This window comes from Megalops cyprinoides, chromosome 3, assembly GCF_013368585.1.
Source record: "Megalops cyprinoides isolate fMegCyp1 chromosome 3, fMegCyp1.pri, whole genome shotgun sequence".
NCBI classification, from domain to species: Eukaryota; Metazoa; Chordata; class Actinopteri; order Elopiformes; family Megalopidae; genus Megalops; species Megalops cyprinoides.
In genome coordinates, this window is record NC_050585.1 from 52,018,198 (window position 1) to 52,040,468 (window position 22,271).

The following is a 22,271-nucleotide window of genomic DNA, read 5'->3' on the forward strand; positions in this document are numbered from 1 at the left end:
CTGCATGTCCGCAGCACCTGTGCTTTTACATGTTAGGACATCCTCACTCCGAGGGCAACCATTTTGCAGGTCTCCGAAAGCCTCTGGCCTGTTTGAAGGCGAGTCCAGCCGCTTCAGCTGCACAGGTGTGATGTCATACATGACCACACTGTAGATCAGTCTGTGATTCCTCTCTGTATGCCGTGATAGGAGGTTGAGGCTGAGGTCACCGTACGCTGCCAGTCACTGAAGCGTATGAACCAATCAAGACTTGCTCTCAGCAGCAAAACACTGTGGTTCAAATCAGTGAGTCACATGACAGCTCCGACCGCACTGGAGATCACGAAGCCTGACTCCCTCTCTCTCCTGCGTGGAAAGGCACTGCAAACAATGGCCCTCATTACCTGGGCACAGGTAAGCCTCTGATCATACCATCTGCTGTTCATTTTAGGCAAGTCACCACAGGCTTAAGCTGAACTATGGAAATATTTTATTAAGTACTGATGCCAGTGGATCTTTACATTTTGTGCTTACAGACATACATACACACACCACTTCCATTTGGTGGCACTGCATAAAATGTTTTATATAAAATCAATCAGAACAGGGCACATCCCTATGGAAACACAGTTTTAGTTTCAGTGCGCATGGTTTGCACGAGATTTGGTTTGCATAAAGTAGAAAGGTTAGTGTGAAGACTTGACACATCGATACACATTTAAAGGAAACACACATATATACAGGAGAAAGTCAGACTGAGCGCAACGGTAAAACTCCACTGTAAAAACCTGCACCTGCATTAAAAAAACATTCTGAGAGACTGTTACAAAGAGAGCTTAAGACACACAGAAGAAAATCTCCCAACATCTCCCACCAACACTGTTATGCATAGGAAATCAGCGCTTCATTTAAATTAAAGCCGTGGCTCTGCTCACTCAAGCATTTCTGCCACCTTTTTTTTTAATATAAAATATTGCTCAAAATGGATAATGGCACATAACATTATATTAATATCTGTACTGTTGATGTGTAACATTATTTGCCTTTACTTTGAATGGTCTTTATCACACACTGCTGCAGACCCCCCCCCCCCCCCCCCCAAACACAGCCACGGGGGAGCAGACCCCTCCACTACAGAAGATCAGTAGTTGACCCTGCGTCTGAGGGGGCTGGGGCTGGGGGGTGGGGTGGGCTGGCGGGACCGCAGAATTCGGGCGTAGGGCGTATTCCGGGAGGCGGGGCTCTGAGCCGTGGGCATGTTCCGGGTCGGGGTACGGGTGGGGAAGAGGGAGCGGAAGAAGGGCCTCTTTTCGGGGTGCACGTTTTCGGCGTCGGGCCCCGCGCCCTCGCACCCCCTCTTCCTGCAGGAGCCCGGGGCGGGCGGGGCAGGGGGGGCCATGGGGGGCCGCTGGGCCTGCAGCTGGGCCAGGCTTTCATTCTTCTTCCTCAGGTCCATCTTCACCAGCAGCAGACTGTTCTGCAGCTCCACCAGGGACTGGTCCTGAGGGAGGGGGAGGGAACAGGGTTAGGGAATGGGGGGGGGGTGTAGAGTGAGCAGGGGGAGGGTGTAGCGTGAGCGGGGGGAGGGTGTACGGGGGGGTGTAGAGGGAACAGGAGGGGGGTGTAGAGGGAGCAGGGGGAGAGTGTAGAGGGAACAGGAGGGGGGTGTAGAGGGAGCAGGGGGAGGGTGTAGCGTGAGCGGGGGGAGGGTGTAGCGTGAGCGGGGGGAGGGTGTAGAGGGAGCAGGGTCAGTGGGGTTATGAGGGGATTGTGTGTTGTTGACAGGGTAGGTGGGAGGGGAGACAGTGCAGATTAGAATGAGTGTGGTTTGCTCATTGGGGGTGTGGATCACCGCTCAGGCCTTACAGAAAGAGTGACAGAGAGCGACAGAACACGGAGGGAAGGAGAAAGCAGAAAGGAAAGAGTGAAGAAGCTGACAGACCAGTTGCCAGGCAGACTGAATTATTGCTGGACACATCTGTGCCTGTTTGACAGGAGCGATCACTGGCCTCCATTACCACAGTGTTGCACCACAGCTCTCGGTTCAGGCCCTGCACGCACTTTAGTATGACACAGGCAAATTACAGCTCTCCTTTAACCCCTTGCTCTGTTCTTTAAAGAAAGGCACCAAAACTTGTACTTTTTTCCTGTACCTTTGAAAACTTGGCAAACAGTAATGAGGAAAGAGAAAGCAAAAAGAAAGATCTCAAACTGTAACCGCAAAGTCAAACTATGTATGTTTGCCTGATAAAGGCATAGAGCTTGTGTACATGTATATGCCTGTCTGATGGCGGGGCGGAGCTTGTGTACAGGTATATGCCTGTCTGGTGAAGGGGCGGAGCTTGTGTACAGGTATATGCCTGTCTGGTGAAGGGGCGGAGCTTGTGTACGGGTATATGCCTGTCTGGTGAAGGGGCGGAGCTTGTGTACAGGTATATGCCTGTCTGATGGAGGGGCGGAGCTTGTGTACAGGTATATGCCTCTCTGATGGCGGCGCTGTGATGGACACACCTGCTTGGCCAGCATGTCGTCGGCGGCAGTGAGGGCGTGGCGCAGTCTCTCGCCGCCTGTGTTGCGGCAGCAGGCTCGCTCGGCCGCCTGCAGGTCCACGCCCAGGCGCTGCAGGTCTGCCCGCAGCTGCCGCAGATTCTGCGGGACGGAGACGTGCACGCGGTCACACACAGGCACAGTCATGCGCAATCACACACACGCGCAGCCACGCACAGTCACGCAGAGTCTCACACACACACGCACACGCACGCACAGTCTCACACACACACGCACACACACACACACACACACACACACAGTCACGCAGAGTCTCACACACACACACACACAGTGACGCAGAGTCACACACACGCCCTTACAATACCAGCCCAGCCAATGCGCTGTTTCAGTACGCTGTGCTGCGCATATTCAGCACAGATGTGCTGATATCTCACTCACATGGACACTTTGCTGTATTCACTACACACTCTATCCCAGCTGAGTGACACACAAAGCTAAGACCCACTCACACAAAACCACAAGTTAGTGATTTAGCTGTACAGGTGAAGCTACTTTGATCATTTACAGAGTGAGCAAATGAGTAAAAGTAAGTGAATTATTTTTGGGGGACTGGCACAATTTTGCAGCACTTTAAGAACAGTATGATGCTTGACCACCATCCCAGTCTTCTTCATAAATTCCCAGAATGAAAATACATTCCAGGAGTTTAAAGGATTCTCAGTGATTTCCCAGGCTTCTGGGCACCTTGCATACACCACCATACAGATCAGGGACACACGACTCCAGAAAAACCCCAGCACACAGACATGCAGAGAGAGCACCGACCCTCTGTCCCTCCTCCAGTTTGCGGTCCACTGAGGCGGTGAGGGTGCCGGTGGGGGCGGGCAGGGCGAGCAGCCCCTGGTAACGCCTCAGCTCTGTGGCGGGGGGGGGGGACAGGATGGGACAGCATGGTCAGTAACACCGCTCAATGGTCTTACTCACCTCTGTGTACTGTACACGCTAACCCACTTTCCACTTTTAAATCAGCCTATTCACATCAGAGTAAAGGACCACAGACAGAGAGACTGAAAAAGTTTATCAGCATCAGCCATTTCCCAGGCAATCTGCATCATGTATATAAGTTCCCCATTGATGCTGCAGGAAGCCTTTAACTTGCAGTAAGTTGAGTAACTTATCAAAAGGGTACAACTGAGTTAGCCCATGTAGGAACTGAACCTATGACCCCCTGGTTTCTCACCTTGCGTTTTCTCCAGCAGCTCAGCACGGCACTGGTCCAGCTCCACTCGCACCCTGTTCAGCTCCCCTGCCTGAGAGGAGGAGGAGCTGGAGGAGGTGGCCAGTCGCCGGGAGCGACGGAGGCCCTCAGGGTTTGAGGGGACCTCGGGAGGCGGGGCTACAGGGGCCATGCCCACAGCCTCTCCTTGCCCCGCCCCCGGCGTTCTCCTCTCTTTCAGCTCCGCGGCCAGCTGAGCGATCTGCTCATCACGATCCTGACAGAGGAGGCGGCAGGTTATCGGTTTATTTCCCACATCCTGTTGGGTTTATCTTCAGTCTGCTGTTATTTGTGATGCGTCAACTTAAAGACCAGTCACTGCAGTTCTTTTTGGTTTATAGTAGTATCTCTCACCTCTATGTAGCATCTCTCTCTCACACATCCATCTCCTGTGTGTAGTGTCTCTCTCTCTCACACATCCATCTCCTGTGTGTAGTGTCTCTCTCTCTCACCTCCATCTCCTGTGTGTAGCATCTCTCTCTCTCACATCCATCTCCTGTGTGTAGTGTCTCTCTCTCTCACACATCCATCTCCTGTGTGTAGTGTCTCTCTCTCTCACCTCCATCTCCTGTGTGTAGCATCTCTCTCTCTCACATCCATCTCCTGTGTGTAGTGTCTCTCTCTCTCTCTCACCTCTCTCTCCCAGGTGTAGTATGTATCTCTCTCACCTCCATCTCCTGGGTGTAGAACCTCTTCAGGCTTTTCTGCAGGGTGTTGAGCTTGTCCTCGTACCTCTCCTCCACCAGCACCCTCTGGGTCTCCAGGGTCTCACTGAGCAGAGAAGAGCAGAGTGATGAGGCTCCTGTTACCCAGAGATGCCCAACACCCCCCCCCCATCCCTCTCTCTCCCTCTCTGTGTACATGGCTCTCACGCCAGACAGATTCTTAGCTTCCATTACATTTCAATGACATTGAGAATAAATGATAGATTTTCAATAATTCATTGCAATGTTGTGATAGCCCAGTTTTACTGAGATATGAACACTTTAAATATGGAATTGCAGAGGGATATACTTTTTTCAGACAGTATTTTCTTTTATTGTATTTTCCATCTGCACAGACTTGCAGACCCTTTCAACAGCAGTGACTTCTCAGCACACTGACATTTCCAGCCTTGATGGTAAAAGCGCAGCTCATAGCCAAAAGGCTGCCGGTTTGATTCCCCACTGGGGCACTGCTGCTGTACCCTTGGGAAGGGCAATTAACCCAGAACTGGCCCAGTAAATATCCAGCTGTTAAATGGATGACATGTAACAACTGCAACCCATGTAAGTCTCTGTGGAAAAGAGCATCTGCTAAATGACAATAATGTAACGTAACATGTTTGCCTGTTTTTTTTCACAGTAAGAATGAGCCGCATCTTGTTTCGGGGTACAGCGGGACGGCGGGACCCCTGCAGCCGGTACCTGAAGTCGTTCTCCATGCGGGTGATGATCTCCATCATCTCGCCGCACACCTGCTCCCTCACGCTGGCCTCCAGCGCCTCCTTCTCCTGCCGCTGTCGCTGCACCTCCCCCTTCAGCACGTCGATGGCCCGCAGCAGCGCCTGCACCGGGGGAGGAGCCTGTCTCAGCCAGCCAATCAGCACTCTGCACTCCACTTTGACTGACACATTCAGAACGTTCTGCTTCCCCCCCCCCTTCACCTACACAGCATAAGGAATTCTGTGGGAGCTGATCTGAAACATGCTGTGTGAGAAACTAAAGACATTTGGTCTTTAGTTTGCAGGTTTGAAAAAGATTTTAAAAAGACATTTGGTTACGACTTAGACAATTTGTTTTATTCCTTATGGTCTTTTGCTTGTGTTGTGCTCTGCCTCACTTGTAAGCCCCTTTGGGTAAAAGCGTCTGCTAAATGAATAAATGTAAATGTTTTACAGAAGAGAAGTTGAATAGTAGAGTCAATTTAAACAGACTGACTGGTAAGAAACATGTCGGTAGAGTATAGCTTACAGGGGGACTTCAGCACAACGGCCCTGTGACAAACCTATCGGAGTCATAACCGGGAGGGGTGGACCGACCTCGGAGTCGAACATGGTGATGTCTCCCTCTTCGTCCTCGCTGCCCTCCTCCTCTTCCTCCTCCATCAGCGTGCTCTCGCTGGCTCTCAGGGCGGGCTCCCGCAGCAGCGAGAGGATGTAGGCCACCCTCGTCTTGGTGGACGGGCCGTGGACCAGCTGAGGAGCGAGGCACAGGTCAAAGGTCAGGGGACACCGAGGTAGCAAACAGCAAATTCAGGTTTCTATAACCCTTACAGCTCCTTTGAGAACGGCAAAGCTTATTACAGTGAGAGGTGGAGAACTCACTTCTACCGCTATGAATGTGTTGAATCCATTCCCACTTGGGTATAAATTAACAATTGTTTAATGTATCGCCATCACTGCTTGTAATACATGTTAATAAAATATAATGCAATTGTTGCAGGTTTAAAATGAAAATGAAGAGCCAAGAAGGGCTGGTGCGATGCTCTGAGATTCAATGAGAAGCACTGCTGTGGTTCTGTGCCAGAGAACTCGCGCAACAGCTCAACTCCTCTAGCAGACAAGCAGTCACTCAGCCAATCAAAATGGGGGATTATCAAACAGCCAGGGAGACACACGGTAGGAAACTGCCCTTTCTGTTTGAGGTTAGTAGTATGGAATCTAATGGCCATAAGGGGGTCAGGGAATGCCGTGTTTGGCCAGGTACAGGAAGGGACACGGTGGAGGCGGTACCTGAGTGGCGATGGCAGAGAATTTGAGGGCCTGCAGGGTTTCGTCGTAGGTGGAGGCGCAGGGGTTGATGTTGACCACCATGCAGGAGCGGCCACGGCCACTGAAGAAGCCCTGCAGCACCCGCGTCAGCTTGCTGTCCCGGAACGGCACCACCACGGGCGGCCGAGACCTGCGGAGACCAGCAAGCTCAGCGAGAGTGTGTACGTGTACCTGTTGCTCTAGTTGTGTGTGTGTGTGTGTGTGTGTGTGCGTGTGCGTGTGCGTGTCTGTGTACCTGTTGCTCTGGTTGTGTGTGTGTGTGTGTGTGTGTGTGTGAGTGTGTGTACGTGTTGCCCTGGTTGTGTGTGTGTACGTGTGTGTACCTGTTGTTCTGGTTGTGTGTGTGAGAGACTGTGTGTGTGTGTGTGTGTGTGTGTGTGTGTGTGTGTGTACCTGTTGTTCTGGTTGTGTCTGAGCGCACTGATGCAGCGTCCCAGTGTGTGCAGGGAGGTGTTGATGTTGTTGGCCTCCTTCATCCTCTCGCCGCTGCGCTGGTCCTTGCACCTCTCTGACCCGGCCAGGTCACACACAGTCAGTCTGCGGAGAGCACACACAGTCAGCTCCGAAACACTGACCCCAGGTCACACACACACAGTCAGCCTGCAGAGAGACACCAGCCTTAGCGATCTCAGTCAGCTCAGAAACACTGACCCCAGGTCACACACACAGTCAGCCTGCAGAGAGACACCAGCCTTAGCGATCTCAGTCAGCTCTGAAACACTGACCCCAGGTCACACACACAGTCAGCTCCGAAACACTGACCCCAGGTCACACACACAGTCAGCTCTGAAACACTGACCCCAGGTCACACACACACAGTCAGCCTGCAGAGAGACACCAGCCTTAGCGATCTCAGTCAGCTCTGAAACACTGACCCCAGGTCACACACACAGTCAGCTCTGAAACACTGACCCCAGGTCACACACACAGTCAGCCTGCAGAGAGACACCAGCCTTAGCGATCTCAGTCAGCTCTGAAACACTGACCCCAGGTCACACACACAGTCAGCTCTGAAACACTGACCCCAGGTCACACACACAGTCAGCCTGCAGAGAGACACCAGCCTTAGCGATCTCAGTCAGCTCTGAAACACTGACCCCAGGTCACACACACAGTCAGCCTGCAGAGAGACACCAGCCTTAGCGATCTCAGTCAGCTCTGAAACACTGACCCCAGAGCTCAGCTCAGACTGTGCTCTGAGGAAGAGGAAGATGTGTACAACTCACTCGCTGATCCGTGTGCTCTGCTCCGATTGGCTCTCAGGATGGACATGCAGGATGCGGATGGAGAAGATGCTGTGGCTAAAACCAGAGACAGAGAGAGAGTGGATTAAATGTGTGATTGTTCAGTCGGTGAGTGAGTGTGTGTGTGTGTATATGTGTGTGTGTGTGTGAGAGAGAGAGAGAGACCATGTGGCTGGAGTTGGTGTGTATGTGTGTGTGTGTGTGAGTGAGTGTGTGTGAGAGAGAGAGAGAGACCATGTGGCTGTGTGTACCTGCGGCTGGAGTTATGATTCAGGTGAGTGCTGGCAAAGCTCTGATTGCGACGTCCGACCCTCAGAACCTTCCAGGCCTCATCAGCACTGCGCACCTGCACCCAGGTGAGATCTGCAGCGAGAGAGAGGGAGAGGGAGAGGGTTTAACCTGGCCTAACACCACCAGCGCCTGTCTCATTTAACCCTTTCGCACGTACGGTCACACCGGTGTGATTAGCCGTTTAGCGTGTATGCTAAAACCGGTGCGATTAGTACACTGGATTGACAAAATTCTACCTAATTTTAGCTTTGAGGAAACAGTGATTTAATGTTAAAAAATATAGCAAATGTGGCGGTGAAAACTAAGAAGCTTAATAAAGTTAATGAAAACATAACATAGCATGCGCGCTACATAGCATAAAATAAGTTACGTGCGAAAGGGTTAAGCTGCATCGTACCCTTGACGTAGGGGTTGCCGTGGCGATCGTCACACAGCCGCAGCGGGGGCCTCTTCTTGGGCTGCAGGGAGGGCGGGGCATCCAGGAGGTCGTACAGGAACTCATTGTAGATCTCAAAGAAGGACACCCACACCGAAAACCGCACCCCCTCCTCCAGCCTCTCCCCCGCGCTCTGGGACATGCTGTCCGAGTCCAGGCAAACGCTGTCCGAGTCTGCGGGGGGGAAGGGAAACTATGTCAGTGGAGCGGGAGCTCACGGGCCGAATTCCCCGCCGTGATTGGAGGATTCGGTCACGGCCTCACCTTCCAGCTGCGTGGCTGTGCAGCTGGCCGTAGAGATGCCCCCGATGCCGCTGTCGCAGCTGACTCCCGCGCCGCCCTGCAGCCGGGAATTGTGGGAAACCACGCTCTCCTCCTGAGAGAGAAAGGCAAAGCACACGCTGCTCACTCCCGTCACCACCGCTGGAGCCTCGGGGTGATCGGGCACGGAGCTGCAATAACCGGGCTGTGGTCAGGGTGCTGCAGCTCCCGCCGCCCGGGACACTGCTGCTCCATCCCCGAGCGAAGCACTTAGCCTGAACTGCTTCTGCCAGACAGCCAACATCCAGGTGTCCAGACTCTATGGATGTTATGTCACGTGCGAGTTATCACTGGTGTAAGCTGCCTTGCAAACTCCAGCAACGAAAATCCAATACTCCTGACAAATGATTTCCCTTTGCAAAGTGCCAGTGTGTATCTTTGTATCGATCGTTACTGTAATCTGCCAGTTACAGACCTTCCTGCTGGAGTTCTTCCACCTGAGAGCCTCCCTCTCCTCTACGGTGTAGCCGGTAGTTTCAGCGATGCTCTGCCCGGGATTTGCTGTCTGCCAGGAGAAGGAAGAAAAAGTCAATAGCAGACTCCTGTTTTCTCATCCCTGAGGCATAACATGGAAATGTTAGACCTTCTCTTTCAACCTCTCACAGGATCTGGTTTGAAACTGCTACTTTGTCTCACCCCTTGGTTTGTAATTGATTTAATACTCCCAGCCCTGCTGTTAATCCCCAGAGGAACAGTATTTTACACTATTTTATTCCATGTTTATATTCAAACATATTCATATTCATAATTTGCTGTGCTCTTACTCTGTAACCAATGATTTTTATAAATTATTTTCACCAACTAGATTCTGCACAGTTCTTTGAATAAATATTACCCTCACCTAAAGAGAATATATTGCATTGATTTACTGTAGTGCATCTCCCTACAAGCAGGTCAGTACCACATTCCACCACTAGGTGGCGACCAGGCGCTCCCACCTCTTTCATCAGGGCGTCTCTGCGGATCTCCTCAGCCCGAACCTCGCTGCTGTTCAGCCAGCGGACCTCCTGACACAGAACGGGCTTCAGGTCCAGCGCACCGTAGAGCCGGCCCTGAAGCTTCCGGAACACGGACACCAAGGCCCTGGGCAGCAGCCCTGCCTCGCGCCCCGTACCTGGGGGAAAGAGGGGCACAGCTGCTCACCCTGCGCTTGCATGGGGTGGGCCCAGGGCAGAGTGTTTTGGGTTGTCAGACCCAATCCCTGGAGGGCTGGGCATGGGGGTCTGTCTCTCTCTCCACCCCTGCCTTCAGTGCCTTAATCACAGTGGGCCCAATCATTTACACATAAGTGTGTAAAACTGTTTGGACTCTTGCTACCATCTGTCAATGTTTGATTCCTCTGGCTTGATAGCTGCAATTGACAGTCTGAACATTTATAAGTGACCATATAAAATATACTGAACAAGAGCTGCGTGTGATAGCCCTGATAGACAGTGTCACAGTCAGCAGATATTAAAAACAAATGCAAAATCATTCAGAAATCAACAGCCAGCATCATCACCAACAGCAAGGCTGATCAACAGCAAAATCTCACAAAAGACAAACACACACCTGATTTAAGGTGTGCATCCAGGTGTAGAAACACCTGATTTAAGGTGTGCATCCAGGTGTAGAAACACCTGATTTAAGGTGTGCATCCAGGTGTAGAAACACCTGATTTAAGGTGTGCATCCAGGTGTAGAAACACCTGATTTAAGGTGTGCATCCAGGTGTAGAAACACCTGATTTAAGGTGTGCATCCAGGTGTAGAAACACCTGATTTAAGGTGTGCATCCAGGTGTAGAAACACCTGATTTAAGGTGTGCATCCAGGTGTAGAAACACCTGATTTAAGGTGTGCATCCAGGTGTAGAAACACCCAGAATAGAGTAGAGACACAGTCTAGTATAGCGTAGAGAGGCAATGTAGTGTAGTGTGGTGTAGAGACACAGTGTAGAGACACAGTGTAGAGACACAGTGTAGTGTAGAGGGACAGTGTAGAGACACAGTGTAGAGACACCGTGTAGTGTAGAGGGACAGTGTAGTGTAGAGACACAGTGTAGAGACACAGTGTAGTGGCACAGTGTAGAGGCACAGTGTAGTGGCACAGTGTAGTGGCACAGTGTAGAGGCACAGTGTAGTGTAGTGGGACAGTGTAGAGACACAGTGTAGTGTAGTGGGACAGTGTAGAGACACAGTGTAGTGTAGAGACACAGTGTAGAGACACAGTGTAGTGTAGAGGCACAGTGTAGTGGCACAGTGTAGTGGCACAGTGTAGTGTAGTGGGACAGTGTAGAGACACAGTGTAGTGTAGAGACACAGTGTAGTGTAGTGGGACAGTGTAGAGACACAGTGTAGTGTAGAGACACAGTGTAGTGTAGTGGCACAGTGTAGTGTAGTGGCACAGTGTAGTGTAGTGGCACAGTGTAGAGACACAGTGTAGTGTAGTGGCACAGTGTAGAGACACAGTGTAGCGGCACAGTGTAGCGGCACAGTGTAGTGTCCTAACTTGGTGCGGTACAGACACACGGCAGAGCGCAGAAACAGCGAGTGGCGTGTGGTGCGTCTCTCACCCTGGATGGTGTAGGTCTTGCCCGAATTGGTGACGCCGTAGGTGTACAGCAGCCTGTTCTCTCCTCGCAGGACGTCCCCGACCATCTCCTTCATGGTGCGCTCGAAAAACTCCTGCTGCGTCGTCTCTGGGCCCGAGATCTACACAAACGCACATTACTTACTAAAGAACATTAGCCTTTACCTGTGCATGCTGGGAGCGGAAAAGTGTGCCTCTGACACCTTAATATACATCTCCCCACTGCCAGACAAACCTGTATTTACTACCAGACTCAATGCATTCATGACTCGGCCTGCGCAAGCTGTAGCTGCAAGGTGAGCATTTTATGTGTCACCTGTGTGAAAGTGAGCTTCCCCTGTGTCATCGTGTGCTCCATCTCAGCTCCATATTCCCTGTGAGTTACGTGCTATCCATACCAGTGTGTTACCTGGGAGTAAGGTGCGTGTTACAGTATGTGACAGAGCACTGGCTGGAGGGATTATGGTACCCGCGAGGGCAAATGCCACCGGCTCGAAGGTGCATGTTGAATGCGTGACAGAACGTTACCTGCATTAAGGTGAGTGACACCTCTTGGAAGGCAGGTGTTACCTGTGTGAAGCTTCCTGTGTGGCAGTGTTAAGAGAGCGCACAGTAGCTGTGTTAAATTGTGAGCTGAACTGCCATGGCGAACGGGTGCAGTACCTGTGTGAAGGTGAACTTGTGCACGTTGGGAGCGATTCCTCTCTCCGAGCTCTTCATGTTGTAGGAGTTCTTCGGGGCTGTGAGCATCAAGGTCTCCTCGTTCTGGAGACACACACAGCCCTGGGAGGAGAGGAAAAAAAAAAAAAAAAAAAAAAAAGAGTGCTGTGTGTTGGCTTGATTGCTCATGTCTGGACTGGAGCTGAGGCCCAGTGCAGCCCTGTGCCACTCACCTGCTCCTCCCCTTTCTCCCTCTCTGCCTCCGTCAGCGGGCGGATGCGGAGGTACACTTTCACCCTCTCGGAGCCTCCCTCTTCCTCTGCACTGCCCCGCCTCTCCACTCCGGTCTTCACCTGTCCCTTCTTACAGAGAGAAACAGAAAGGGAGGGGGATAGAGAGACATCACACACCTGTGGCATACAGTTCAAGAACTGTGCTGTGGAGGCCTTGAAAAAAAAAAAAAAAGCCAAATAAATGAAGACTGGATTAAAGAGACCCAAATACATGCATTATAAATCATAATCCAGGGGCTTAAAGGCAGTGAATTAAATAAAACTGCATGTTTTATCCAAAGTGTGCTCATACGGTTTGAGATATGGACGCACAGCAGGGATTGCTTAAAGGGTTTTAGGTGGGTTTCAAGCTAAGTAAACAGTTTATGAAAATGCGCGCACATTAAAAGCAACAGCAGTAAATCGGTGCGTGTGGAATAAAGCCGCTCATTGTGAGGGGGAACGGCCGGCTGTTGTGTGACGAATCGGAAAGAAGGGAAGTGTTTACACACGGAAACCCCAGCAAACCCTGAGGCTTGGGGGGTGGGGGAGGGGGGGGGGGGAATACCATCACAGAATACGAGCAGATATCAGAAACAACAGGAAAGTCAGGGAGACAGAGGGGTGTCATGGGAGGAGGAGCAGAGGGAGATTCTCATGCAAATTAGGAAACAGGAGGTTCCTGATCCACCCTTTAACCCAGTTTCGATTGATGGGACAGTGAGGTTTCTGAACCTCAAGCAGAGCTGTCAGTGACCCACCCATTTGAACCAATCCTACCCCCTTGCTATGGAAAGGAAATTCTTGATTGGTTCAGGCAAAAATGAATGGCAACTGACAAGGCGTGACAGCTCCATCCATTGTGGGGTTTGGTGGAACCTCTCTCCCTTCCTCTCACCTGTTTTTGGGGTGTCGGGGGCTCCAGCCCAGGGGAGATGAGGGAAATCTCAGGGAGAGCCGCCCCACAGTGGCGCGACCCCATCAGACCCGCCACGTCCGCGGCAGTCGACTCGAACACAGCGGCCCCGCCATCCTCCTCGTCCGACAGCACGCCACCCGGGGACGCCATGTGTAGGGCCATGGCGATGACCTGGACACAAAGGTCAAGGGGAGGGGCATGTAACCAGGGGAAACCTTTACAACGGGAGACTGCCGGTTCAAATACATGACATTACACCACACACATTTAGCGGACGCCCTTATCCAGAGAAACTTACACAGGTTACAGTTCATACGGCTGGATACTTAATGAGTCAATTTTGGGTTAAGCACCTTGCCTAGGGGTACGTGCAGCAGTGCCCCAGCGGGGAATTGAACCAACAACCTTTCGGTGACAGGTCCTCCACCTTATGAAAACATCACACCACCGGCTGAGGCACCGGTCTGTTGCACCCTTGTGCAAGACACTCGAAATATTTCAGTAAACATTAAACACATCCTTTTGCATAAATGGCTAATATTTACACATGATTAAAGATGTATGGAGGAGCAGAGACACATTCTACACATGATCATAGTAGGAGTGCCTAGTTCCCACGCAAGGCCTTATGGTCCTTACATAAATGGATAAATCTGTGATTCTAAGTCGCTCTGGATAAGAGTGTGTGCTAAATGACAATAATGTAATATAATGTAAAGGGTTCAGGACGAAAGTATTTTGTGATGATTCCTCGTGTAACGGAAAATGATCACCATTGGATGGATGATGAAAAATGCATGTGGCTCTTCCCCCCCAAAAATCCTACCTAACTGAAGCATTTCTCCTCAGTGTAAATTTATTTAACCGCTATGGCATGCAGTTTCTAGGCTCGGAAAGGCACACCCATATATCACTGACATCAGGCACTGGCACCAAAAGCAACGCTGCTGTTCACAAAGACGCCCTTGCAAACGCACACAGGTTTCAACACGATCGGACACAACCAACTATTTTCTCCACCTCCGAGCCGGCGAAGAGACTGTCTTCACACATTTAGCTGGCAGATCACCAGTTAACATAGGCAGGAAACATAGTTTACCTTTCAGGCTAACGTTTCTAGCTTGTGCAAGCTAGTGTGCCACAACTATTTCGCCACAGCAGGTGGTTACCGCAGAATAAACACGGTCAGCGGATAACTATCTAACTGTGTAGCTGGTTAGTCTGGTCTGCATTTTATGAAAACACATATTTTTTTTTTGTATTCGAACCTTTACTTCCGATTCCGAAAAAAACATCTACACAGCCAATTTAGATATTGGCCAACTTAGCTAAGTGTTAGCTAACTTGTGTAACTTTAGTCTAACTATATCCGATGAAAGTCGTTGCAATAGTCTAATATTTTGACATGAGATAGTGGAATATCAATCTGGTATCTTTATTTAACTTTTTTTGAAAAGATGTGGAAGGTAGTTATCCAGCAAACAGCCCTCCACTGCAGTAAGTTAGCCAGCTAGCCGCCATGGTGCATTCACTCACTCACTCCGACGTGTCAACAAAGGTTGGAGAATCCCGTCCCGGTAGGTGGCCAAAGGGAGCAGCAAAAGGTAATTTCTCTACTTTACCTGCTATCTAGCTAATCTGCGATTTTCGCTCCGTCCGAACCTCGCTAACTATCTAAAAGAAGCGCAAAGTTTCTGAAACACGCAGTTAAATGGCCCCGCTCCGCCGCGTCCTCGCTGTTTTCTGTCCCCCCGCCGTCTGAAGGTGTCCGAGGTTTGAATCAGCCAATTCAAACATCGCGCTCCTGCGGCGTGACCAATCAGCGCTCAAGGTGTGCGGCGCCCCTGTCCAATGGCGACGCTGGACAGGAAAACACTGCTCATGTTACAAGCAATCGGATCGAAAAGGAACCTTTTCGTTGCTGCGTTATCTGACTTTACGTCGGTGCAATGGTTTGCTATTACGTATTTAACACGTATTGACGTATTTAACAGTGTTAGCCAGCCACTTGTACCACGTTTCTCAGTACAAATGATACTAGTTTAAGTGCTGTAAGATCGTTACCTATCAAGTGTGACGTTATTAAAAGGAAACGTGTTAAAATTACTTTGGCGAGTCCCCTCATGTTCGATACCCCAAACAACGGGTGGGAATATCAACTTTTGACCTTCCTTGCAAGTTGCAACTTTACTAAGGAACATCGACACAGCATTTGACTCGATGAACCTGTTATGAAGCGGAACGGACGTGGAAGTGGTTTCCCTTCTCAATACGTCCACTGTCTACACGAGTTTCTTGCTTTTCTTCCCATGTCATTTTTAAAATCATACCAAATGAATTAAACAAAGGTCAACACTGTGAACGGCAGGCGTTTCCCTTCCGCTGCGGGTGTATGTCAAAATGAAAACATTGTTTGTTGTTGCGGGAAGAGCCCCGGCCCCGGGTTATGATCCATATCTCCAGCTCTCACTGATATTGTAGCTATGCATGAATGTATGTATGTATGTATACTATGTATGTATGTCTCTCTTATGTATCTGTATGCCTGTAACTATTATTTCACAACACTGACATGATTATTTAAAGCAGTGTTTCTTTTATATAAACGGAACATGAAGTGATTTATTATTTGACTGCGATCACGTAAAATATACAGGCTATAGTTGGCCCATGTACTGTTGTTCTGTGTTGATTTTATAACATTTTATTATATTTTTTCCGATCAGCATTTTACAGTATATTTACATTTATATGCAAATAATCATCCATTGTTAAACACAACATTTATCTAAATGATCGCCTGGCACAGCTGACATTTTTTCTCATTGCAAAACAATAGAAGGTCCCTGTAACATCGTTTTTACATGTATACAACCCAGACAATCCGTATAGCGTCAGTCTCTAGAGATAACTGAGCTGGAACGTTTGCTTTTTAATTTAAGCACTCAAATAAGCACACTTTTCTTAACAAGTAAAAATAATTTCACCATATAATAAAGTGCATATCATACTTCTCATGTCATGCTCAGGACTCCGGATGGCATTTTCCATTAGGTTCTGAACCAAATTTTACAGACTGGCATTTATGAATAGCTGTCACAGATCCTGCGTAATTTTCCTAAAACTAAGGAGAGTCCAGACCATCAACAAACATCAAAAATAGGGCAGGGTTCATATAGTTAAGAGCAACATGTATATATTATTCCAATGCGTACATTAGTCCATTGATGATCTACAGAACAACCTTTTTGTATTTTTCTGTCCTGTAACAAGGATGTTGCTGGTTGTCCGGAGTAGTAAGGAATTACTGAGTTGTTAGCTGAATGCTGTTGAGTTTTACACCTCTCGCTCCGAATCCTTAATGAAAGCGATGTGTAGCAGCAGCGGTTGCGCCTAAAAGCCACACATTTAGGTACTACACACCACGTGTTTTAAACGTTATCTACAACCAAAAATCAAAAATAACACGTTCAGACGCCCTTATGATCACAAATACGATACTTCAGAACAAACAAAACGTAAGACATTGGGATTTGTGTCAACCTTGCATTTGGTCGCATTGGCCCTCTATCGTTAAAAACATTGGAGGATGCGGGCATCGATCCCGCTACCTCTCGCATGCTAAGCGAGCGCTCTACCATTTGAGCTAATCCCCCTTCCTGGTTTATGGTGCGAATGCCGTGTATTCAAAGTCTTTCTCTGTCAGCAATTTTTTGAGTTTTCAAAATGAACACAGGCAACTCCTATTTCATAATTATAATTGCATTCTTCTTGCACACAACACTCATAATTAACAAAATATATATATAAAAAGCTGCCAACACTACAAGCCCCAACGTGCAGCTAACTCGCCATTGCGGAAACAGCTGGCCGGTGCGGCGGCGTGAGGGACGGCGAGGGGCGGAGTGAGTCACAAGCAACATGGCGAGCGGGGTTGGCAGTGAGTATCGTACCCCGGTCCGTGAATAAAAGCGTTTAGTCGGCTGGCTCGCTAGCCAGCGTCGAAGCAACACCGAAAGGGCAACTCGGAAATATGTGTCCGTGTCTCGCCCAGCATGTTTTGCGCGTTGTTGTCATTTGGGGCTAGCTTGTTAGCTGGCGAGGGCTGACAGATCGAATTCGCTGAAGTGCTAGCTAACAAGCTCGCTAAGCTATGCATTGTGTGGGTTTACCAAAATAATAGGATATTAAATTGTTTCATGTATCACGTCTTATCAATCTGTATTTAGCTAGGTATATATTAACTTTTAGCTAGCTACACAGACGGCTAGCATTGCTGCGTTCGGTGGCCACCTGTGTTTGGCTACTTAGCTGGCTAATGGACAGCTAGCCAGCTAGTTAAATGGCTACAGTCCCTTGCTAGCTATCGACCCACCATGTGTTAGCCAGTGTTTCCCACAAGTGCGTCATCCAAAGTTTTATGATCTGCAGCGACATGCGCACGAATGACCCCTCACAGACTCTTTGTTGATAGTTATGCGCGCTTATAGATTGCTAACAGTAGAAAAAAACCCCTCACTTCTCCATGCATGTGATTGCAATGGGAGTCAGCGGTGATCCATAACCCTCTCTCTCTCTCCATCACTCCTCGTCCCTCCCCCATCCCCCGTAGAACACAAGCTGCTGTCTCTGGGCCCGACCGAGCCCTGGTCAGTGAGAGAGAAGCTTTGCCTGGCCTCCTCTGTCATGAAAAGCGGTGACCAGAACTGGTAAATATTGCGCACCAAGCTTTCCTTTCCGTCTGTCCGTCCTTTCCATCCCTACTCCAAAGACGGTCTTTCTGTTTCCTGACGTAGCCCAGAGTAGGGGCTCTGCAGATCCTCTGATCTTTATGTCACCTGGATGGGCCCATAGGCAAGTGATTACCTTCCATTCTAACACGTTCATGTTAATAAAAAAATCGTGGCCTGCACAGAGCTCGGTCACAAGTCATGCCTGTGAGCTAGCATTCAATCTCTGACCACTGCAGTGCACACGAGAGGGTTAGTCAGGGCCCATGTTTTGCACACTCTCTCCTTCTCTCTCTATACGTTAAACCATGTCGTTTCCCCCAACTTTCCCCAGCTCTCTCTCCCTTAACTCCCCACTGTTCCTGCCAACATTTCATGGTCTTTCTGTCCATCTCTTTGTGACTCAGTTCTCTCTGTCTTTGTCAGCCCGTGCCTTTTCTTTTCGTGTGTGTGTGTGTGTGTCTGTCTCTTTGTCCGTGGGGCTGTGTGGAACAGCGTACTAACGGGGGGTTTCTCTTCGCGTCTCGTAGGGTTTCTGTCAGCCGAGCCATTAAGCCTTTTGCTGAGCCAGGTCGGCCCCCGGACTGGTTCTCCCAAAAGGTACAAGGCACACACGACACACACAGCAGGGCAAGCATGCAGTAAACATGCATTTACATTTATTCGTTTGGCAGACGCTTTTGTCAAAAGCAACTCACAACTGAGGCAGAATACAACACAAGTGAAAGCCATACACGGAGTCACACAGTCACACAATGGCCAAAACATATGGCTGTGGGTGGACACAAATGCTTTGATACCAAGTTAGTAAGTTAGACTGTGGGGAGTTCAGAGGATGGGGCGGTTATAGTCTAGTGCCATTTGGTTTGGAAAGATGGATGTTTTTTTTAGCCAGAGGTGTGCCGGTGTTCATCTTCTGGCATTTTTTCTGTGTTTCTAAGTATTTTTTATGTATTCTTTTTCCCCGATTTTTTTTCTTGGCCACGTAACATACATGCTTGGAATGTGCATTCCTTTAAAGAATGGACAGATATGCTGTAGGCATATGCTGAAAAGCGGTGCTGAAATCGTAGTATAATAATGAAAAATGCCCAGAATATACCAAACTATCGACCTTAAGAGAAGCATAATGACACTGAGCTGTAGCCGTGTAACAGAAACAGTGTAACAGAAACAGTACCGTTGCGTTGTAATGACCTGTAGCAGTGTAACAGAAACAGTACCGCTGCATTATAATGACCTGTAGCAGTGTAACAGAAACAGTACCGTTGCATTGTAATGACCTGTAGCAGTGTAACAGAAACAGTACCGTTGCGTTGTAATGACCTGTAGCAGTGTAACAGAAACAGTACCGCTGCGTTGTAATGACCTGTAGCAGTGTAACAGAAACAGTACCGTTGCGTTGTAATGACCTGTAGCAGTGTAACAGAAACAGTACCGCTGCATTGTAATGACCTGTAGCAGTGTAACAGAAACAGTACCGTTGCATTATAATGACCTGTAGCAGTGTAACAGAAACAGTACCGTTGCATTGTAATGACCTGTAGCAGTGTAACAGAAACAGTACCGCTGCATTGTAATGACCTGTAGCAGTGTAACAGAAACAGTACCGTTGCATTGTAATGACCTGTAGCAGTGTAACAGAAACAGTACCGCTGCATTGTAATGACCTGTAGCAGTGTAACAGAAACAGTACCGTTGCATTATAATGACCTGTAGCAGTGTAACAGAAACAGTACCGTTGCATTATAATGACCTGTAGCAGTGTAACAGAAACAGTACCGTTGCATTGTAATGACCTGTAGCAGTGTAACAGAAACAGTACCGTTGCATTGTAATGACCTGTAGCAGTGTAACAGAAACAGTACCGCTGCATTGTAATGACCTGTAGCAGTGTAACAGAAACAGTACCGTTGCATTGTAATGACCTGTAGCAGTGTAACAGAAACAGTACCGCTGCATTGTAATGACATCTCGCGTCTCTGTATGCCTTTACAGCACTGCGCCTCCCAGTACAGTGAGCTCCTGGAGACCACCGAGACCCCAAAGTGAGCAGCTCATGCAGTATTACAAAAACAGAGAGTGTGCGTGCGTGCGTGCGTGTGCGCACGTGTGTGTGTGTGTGTTTGCACTTGCACACGTGGACATGTGCTGTATGTGTATGCTTATGTGTGCATGTGTGATGAAAACCATATTAGTATGGTACTGTGGTAGTACTTGCCTTGTTACCAGAAGCTTGTGGGTTCAAGGCCCAGTTGATATTTTGCATTACCTGACCAAATGAATAGTCCATGAATTCACGTGTCCATGAATAGTCCATTGTTGAGGTAGAAGAGGGAAGCGGTGAGGATCTTATTATGCAGGTACGTGACAGTGTGTCTGTGTGTGCGCATGCGTGCGTGTGTGTGCAGGCGGAAGAGGGGGGAGAAGGGGGAGGTGGTGGAGACGGTGGAGGACGTCATCGTGCGCAGACTCACAGCGGAGAGAATCGAGGAGCTGAAGAGGCTGATCAAAGACACACAGGAGAAACACAGGTACACAAATACACAGGTAACACAGATCCACAGGTAACAGAAGTCTGCAGAATATACAGGGTAATACAGGTACACAAATACACAGGTAACACAGATCCACGGGTAACACAGGTCTGCAGAATATACAGGGTAATACAGGTACACAAATACACAGGTAACACAGATCCACAGGTAACACAAGTCTGCAGAATATACAGGGTAATACAGGTACACAAATACACAGGTAACACAGATCCACAGGTAACAGAAGTCTGCAGAATATACAGGGTAATACAGGTACACAAATACACAGGTAACACAGATCCACGGGTAACACAAGTCTGCAGAATATACAGGGTAATACAGGTACACAAATACACAGGTAACACAGATCCACAGGTAACACGGTGGTGGCAGTTTAGCACAGTGGTAAGGTGCAGGACTCGTAACGGAAAGGTTCGATTCCCTGCTGGGCCATTACTGTTGTACCCTTGTGCAAGGTACTCGAAATGCCTCAGGGGCACAAATATACAGCCATGCAAGAAGCACAACTCAGACAGCTCTCCCCTTGCCTTCTGCATTCACAGGAAGCTGAAGAAGGAGGCGGAGCTAATCCAGGCGGGCCATCTGGACTCCAAGCTGGAGGAGCTGTGGGGGGAGATGCTACAGTAAGACGAAAGCGTATGGCTGTGTCTGCAAGCTGCTGGCTGTCTGCCTGCTGGACCTCAGTGCCTGTCTGCAGGTCTGCGGTCTGCATGTGTTTCACCTTCTGCTCGCTATTCATCTCCGACAGAAAGAAGAAACAGGAGGAGGAAGAGGCGGAGCTGAAGAGGAAAGCCACTGATGCAGCCTATCAAGGTACAGATGGCTGGCACACCAGCTTCTGCCAACCAATCAGCTCCCTCTGTCTCTATCTCCTCTCTGTCTCTACAATACTGTCAGCTCAAAGTAAGCTGCTACACACTGATGCAAGATATAGGAGCTGAAACTGTGTTAAAATGAATCTCTCTCCACTTGATGTTGCCTGTGTTTGCCTGAGGATGTTATGACATGACAAAGACAACTGAAAATTCTGTGCACATGATGAGTAATGCCCGCCCTTTCCCCGCCCCCTCTGCTCTCCGCCCCTCCTGACTCCTCCCCCTCCCTCCACTTCTCTCCGCCCCCTCCCATCCCCTCAGCGCGACAGGCAGTGAAGAACACCCCGAAACGTGTTCCCAGCGTGACGGTTCGCTCCCCACTGGGCGCCAGCTCACCCAGCCTGGAGTTCCCCCTGGTGGACACGCCCCAGTCGACGCCCGACGACCCGGTCGCCACGCCCACTGTAAGTCCTCCCCTCCTGCCCCTCCCACCTGTCACTGGCACACAGCTCTGCTAGAGCAGCCTCTGCTGATATGACTCACTCTGAATCCAGAGAGCCCCAGAATCTGACACGCTGTATCTCCGATCAATAGAGCTGGATTTCGGCCAGACCCACAGCTGTGCCCCAGCCAGGATTAAACCCGCAACCCTCAGGTTAAACAGTCCAGCACTCCAAACACTGCTGCCCACCTCTTCCTATTGGATTATGATCTATCGCCACGATCGCAAACTAAACGCTTCATCTCCTCTGTCCCTCCCTCATTTGTCCTTCCCTCTTTTCTTCCCCTCCCTCCCTTTCCTCTACCACTTCCTGTCACCCTTCCCAGACTCCAGGGGCTGCAGTGTTCATGCCCCTCCCTGAGGCGACGGGGCCTAGCGCAGCAGAGGCCAGCCTGGGGACTCTCCTGGACGACTCCCCGCAGAAGAAGCTCCTCGGC

At 49.5% G+C, this 22,271-nt stretch overlaps 2 protein-coding genes and 1 non-coding gene across 5 annotated transcripts in view; 1 reads left to right on the top strand and 2 right to left on the bottom strand.

Moving 5' to 3' along the window:
* Positions 1 to 1,120: 1,120 nt before the first annotated feature.
* kif20a (kinesin family member 20A) lies at positions 1,121 to 14,803 on the bottom strand. The gene is made up of 19 exons (XM_036525641.1): positions 14,766 to 14,803; positions 13,209 to 13,400; positions 12,272 to 12,400; positions 12,042 to 12,161; positions 11,362 to 11,500; positions 9,749 to 9,924; positions 8,754 to 8,865; positions 8,451 to 8,663; positions 8,014 to 8,125; positions 7,745 to 7,819; positions 6,912 to 7,055; positions 6,480 to 6,648; positions 5,787 to 5,942; positions 5,173 to 5,312; positions 4,435 to 4,537; positions 3,716 to 3,983; positions 3,316 to 3,407; positions 2,491 to 2,628; positions 1,121 to 1,480 (listed from the first exon to the last, which is right to left on the bottom strand). The coding sequence occupies exons 2-19, from the start codon at positions 13,389 to 13,391 to the stop codon at positions 1,121 to 1,123; spliced, it is 2,829 nt and encodes a 942-aa protein (XP_036381534.1). The 5' UTR covers positions 13,392 to 13,400; positions 14,766 to 14,803.
* A 2,009-nt stretch (positions 14,804 to 16,812) lies between these two features.
* On the bottom strand, positions 16,813 to 16,885 carry trnaa-agc. The gene has a single exon. It is a non-coding gene; the product is annotated as a tRNA-Ala (tRNA).
* A 236-nt stretch (positions 16,886 to 17,121) lies between these two features.
* The window catches only part of LOC118773947 (bromodomain containing 8), a 17,884-nt gene continuing 12,734 nt past the window's right edge, over positions 17,122 to 22,271 (top strand). For all 3 annotated transcript variants that reach the window (XM_036522991.1, XM_036522993.1, XM_036522994.1), the window contains exons 1-9: positions 17,122 to 17,169; positions 17,842 to 17,938; positions 18,490 to 18,559; positions 19,958 to 20,007; positions 20,371 to 20,493; positions 21,060 to 21,140; positions 21,266 to 21,330; positions 21,654 to 21,796; positions 22,161 to 22,271. The exon at positions 22,161 to 22,271 is cut by the window's right edge and continues 81 nt beyond it. In XM_036522991.1, the coding sequence (XP_036378884.1) occupies positions 17,151 to 17,169; positions 17,842 to 17,938; positions 18,490 to 18,559; positions 19,958 to 20,007; positions 20,371 to 20,493; positions 21,060 to 21,140; positions 21,266 to 21,330; positions 21,654 to 21,796; positions 22,161 to 22,271 (759 nt within the window). In that variant the 5' untranslated portion in view covers positions 17,122 to 17,150. The remainder of the gene's footprint in view (positions 17,170 to 17,841; positions 17,939 to 18,489; positions 18,560 to 19,957; positions 20,008 to 20,370; positions 20,494 to 21,059; positions 21,141 to 21,265; positions 21,331 to 21,653; positions 21,797 to 22,160) is intronic.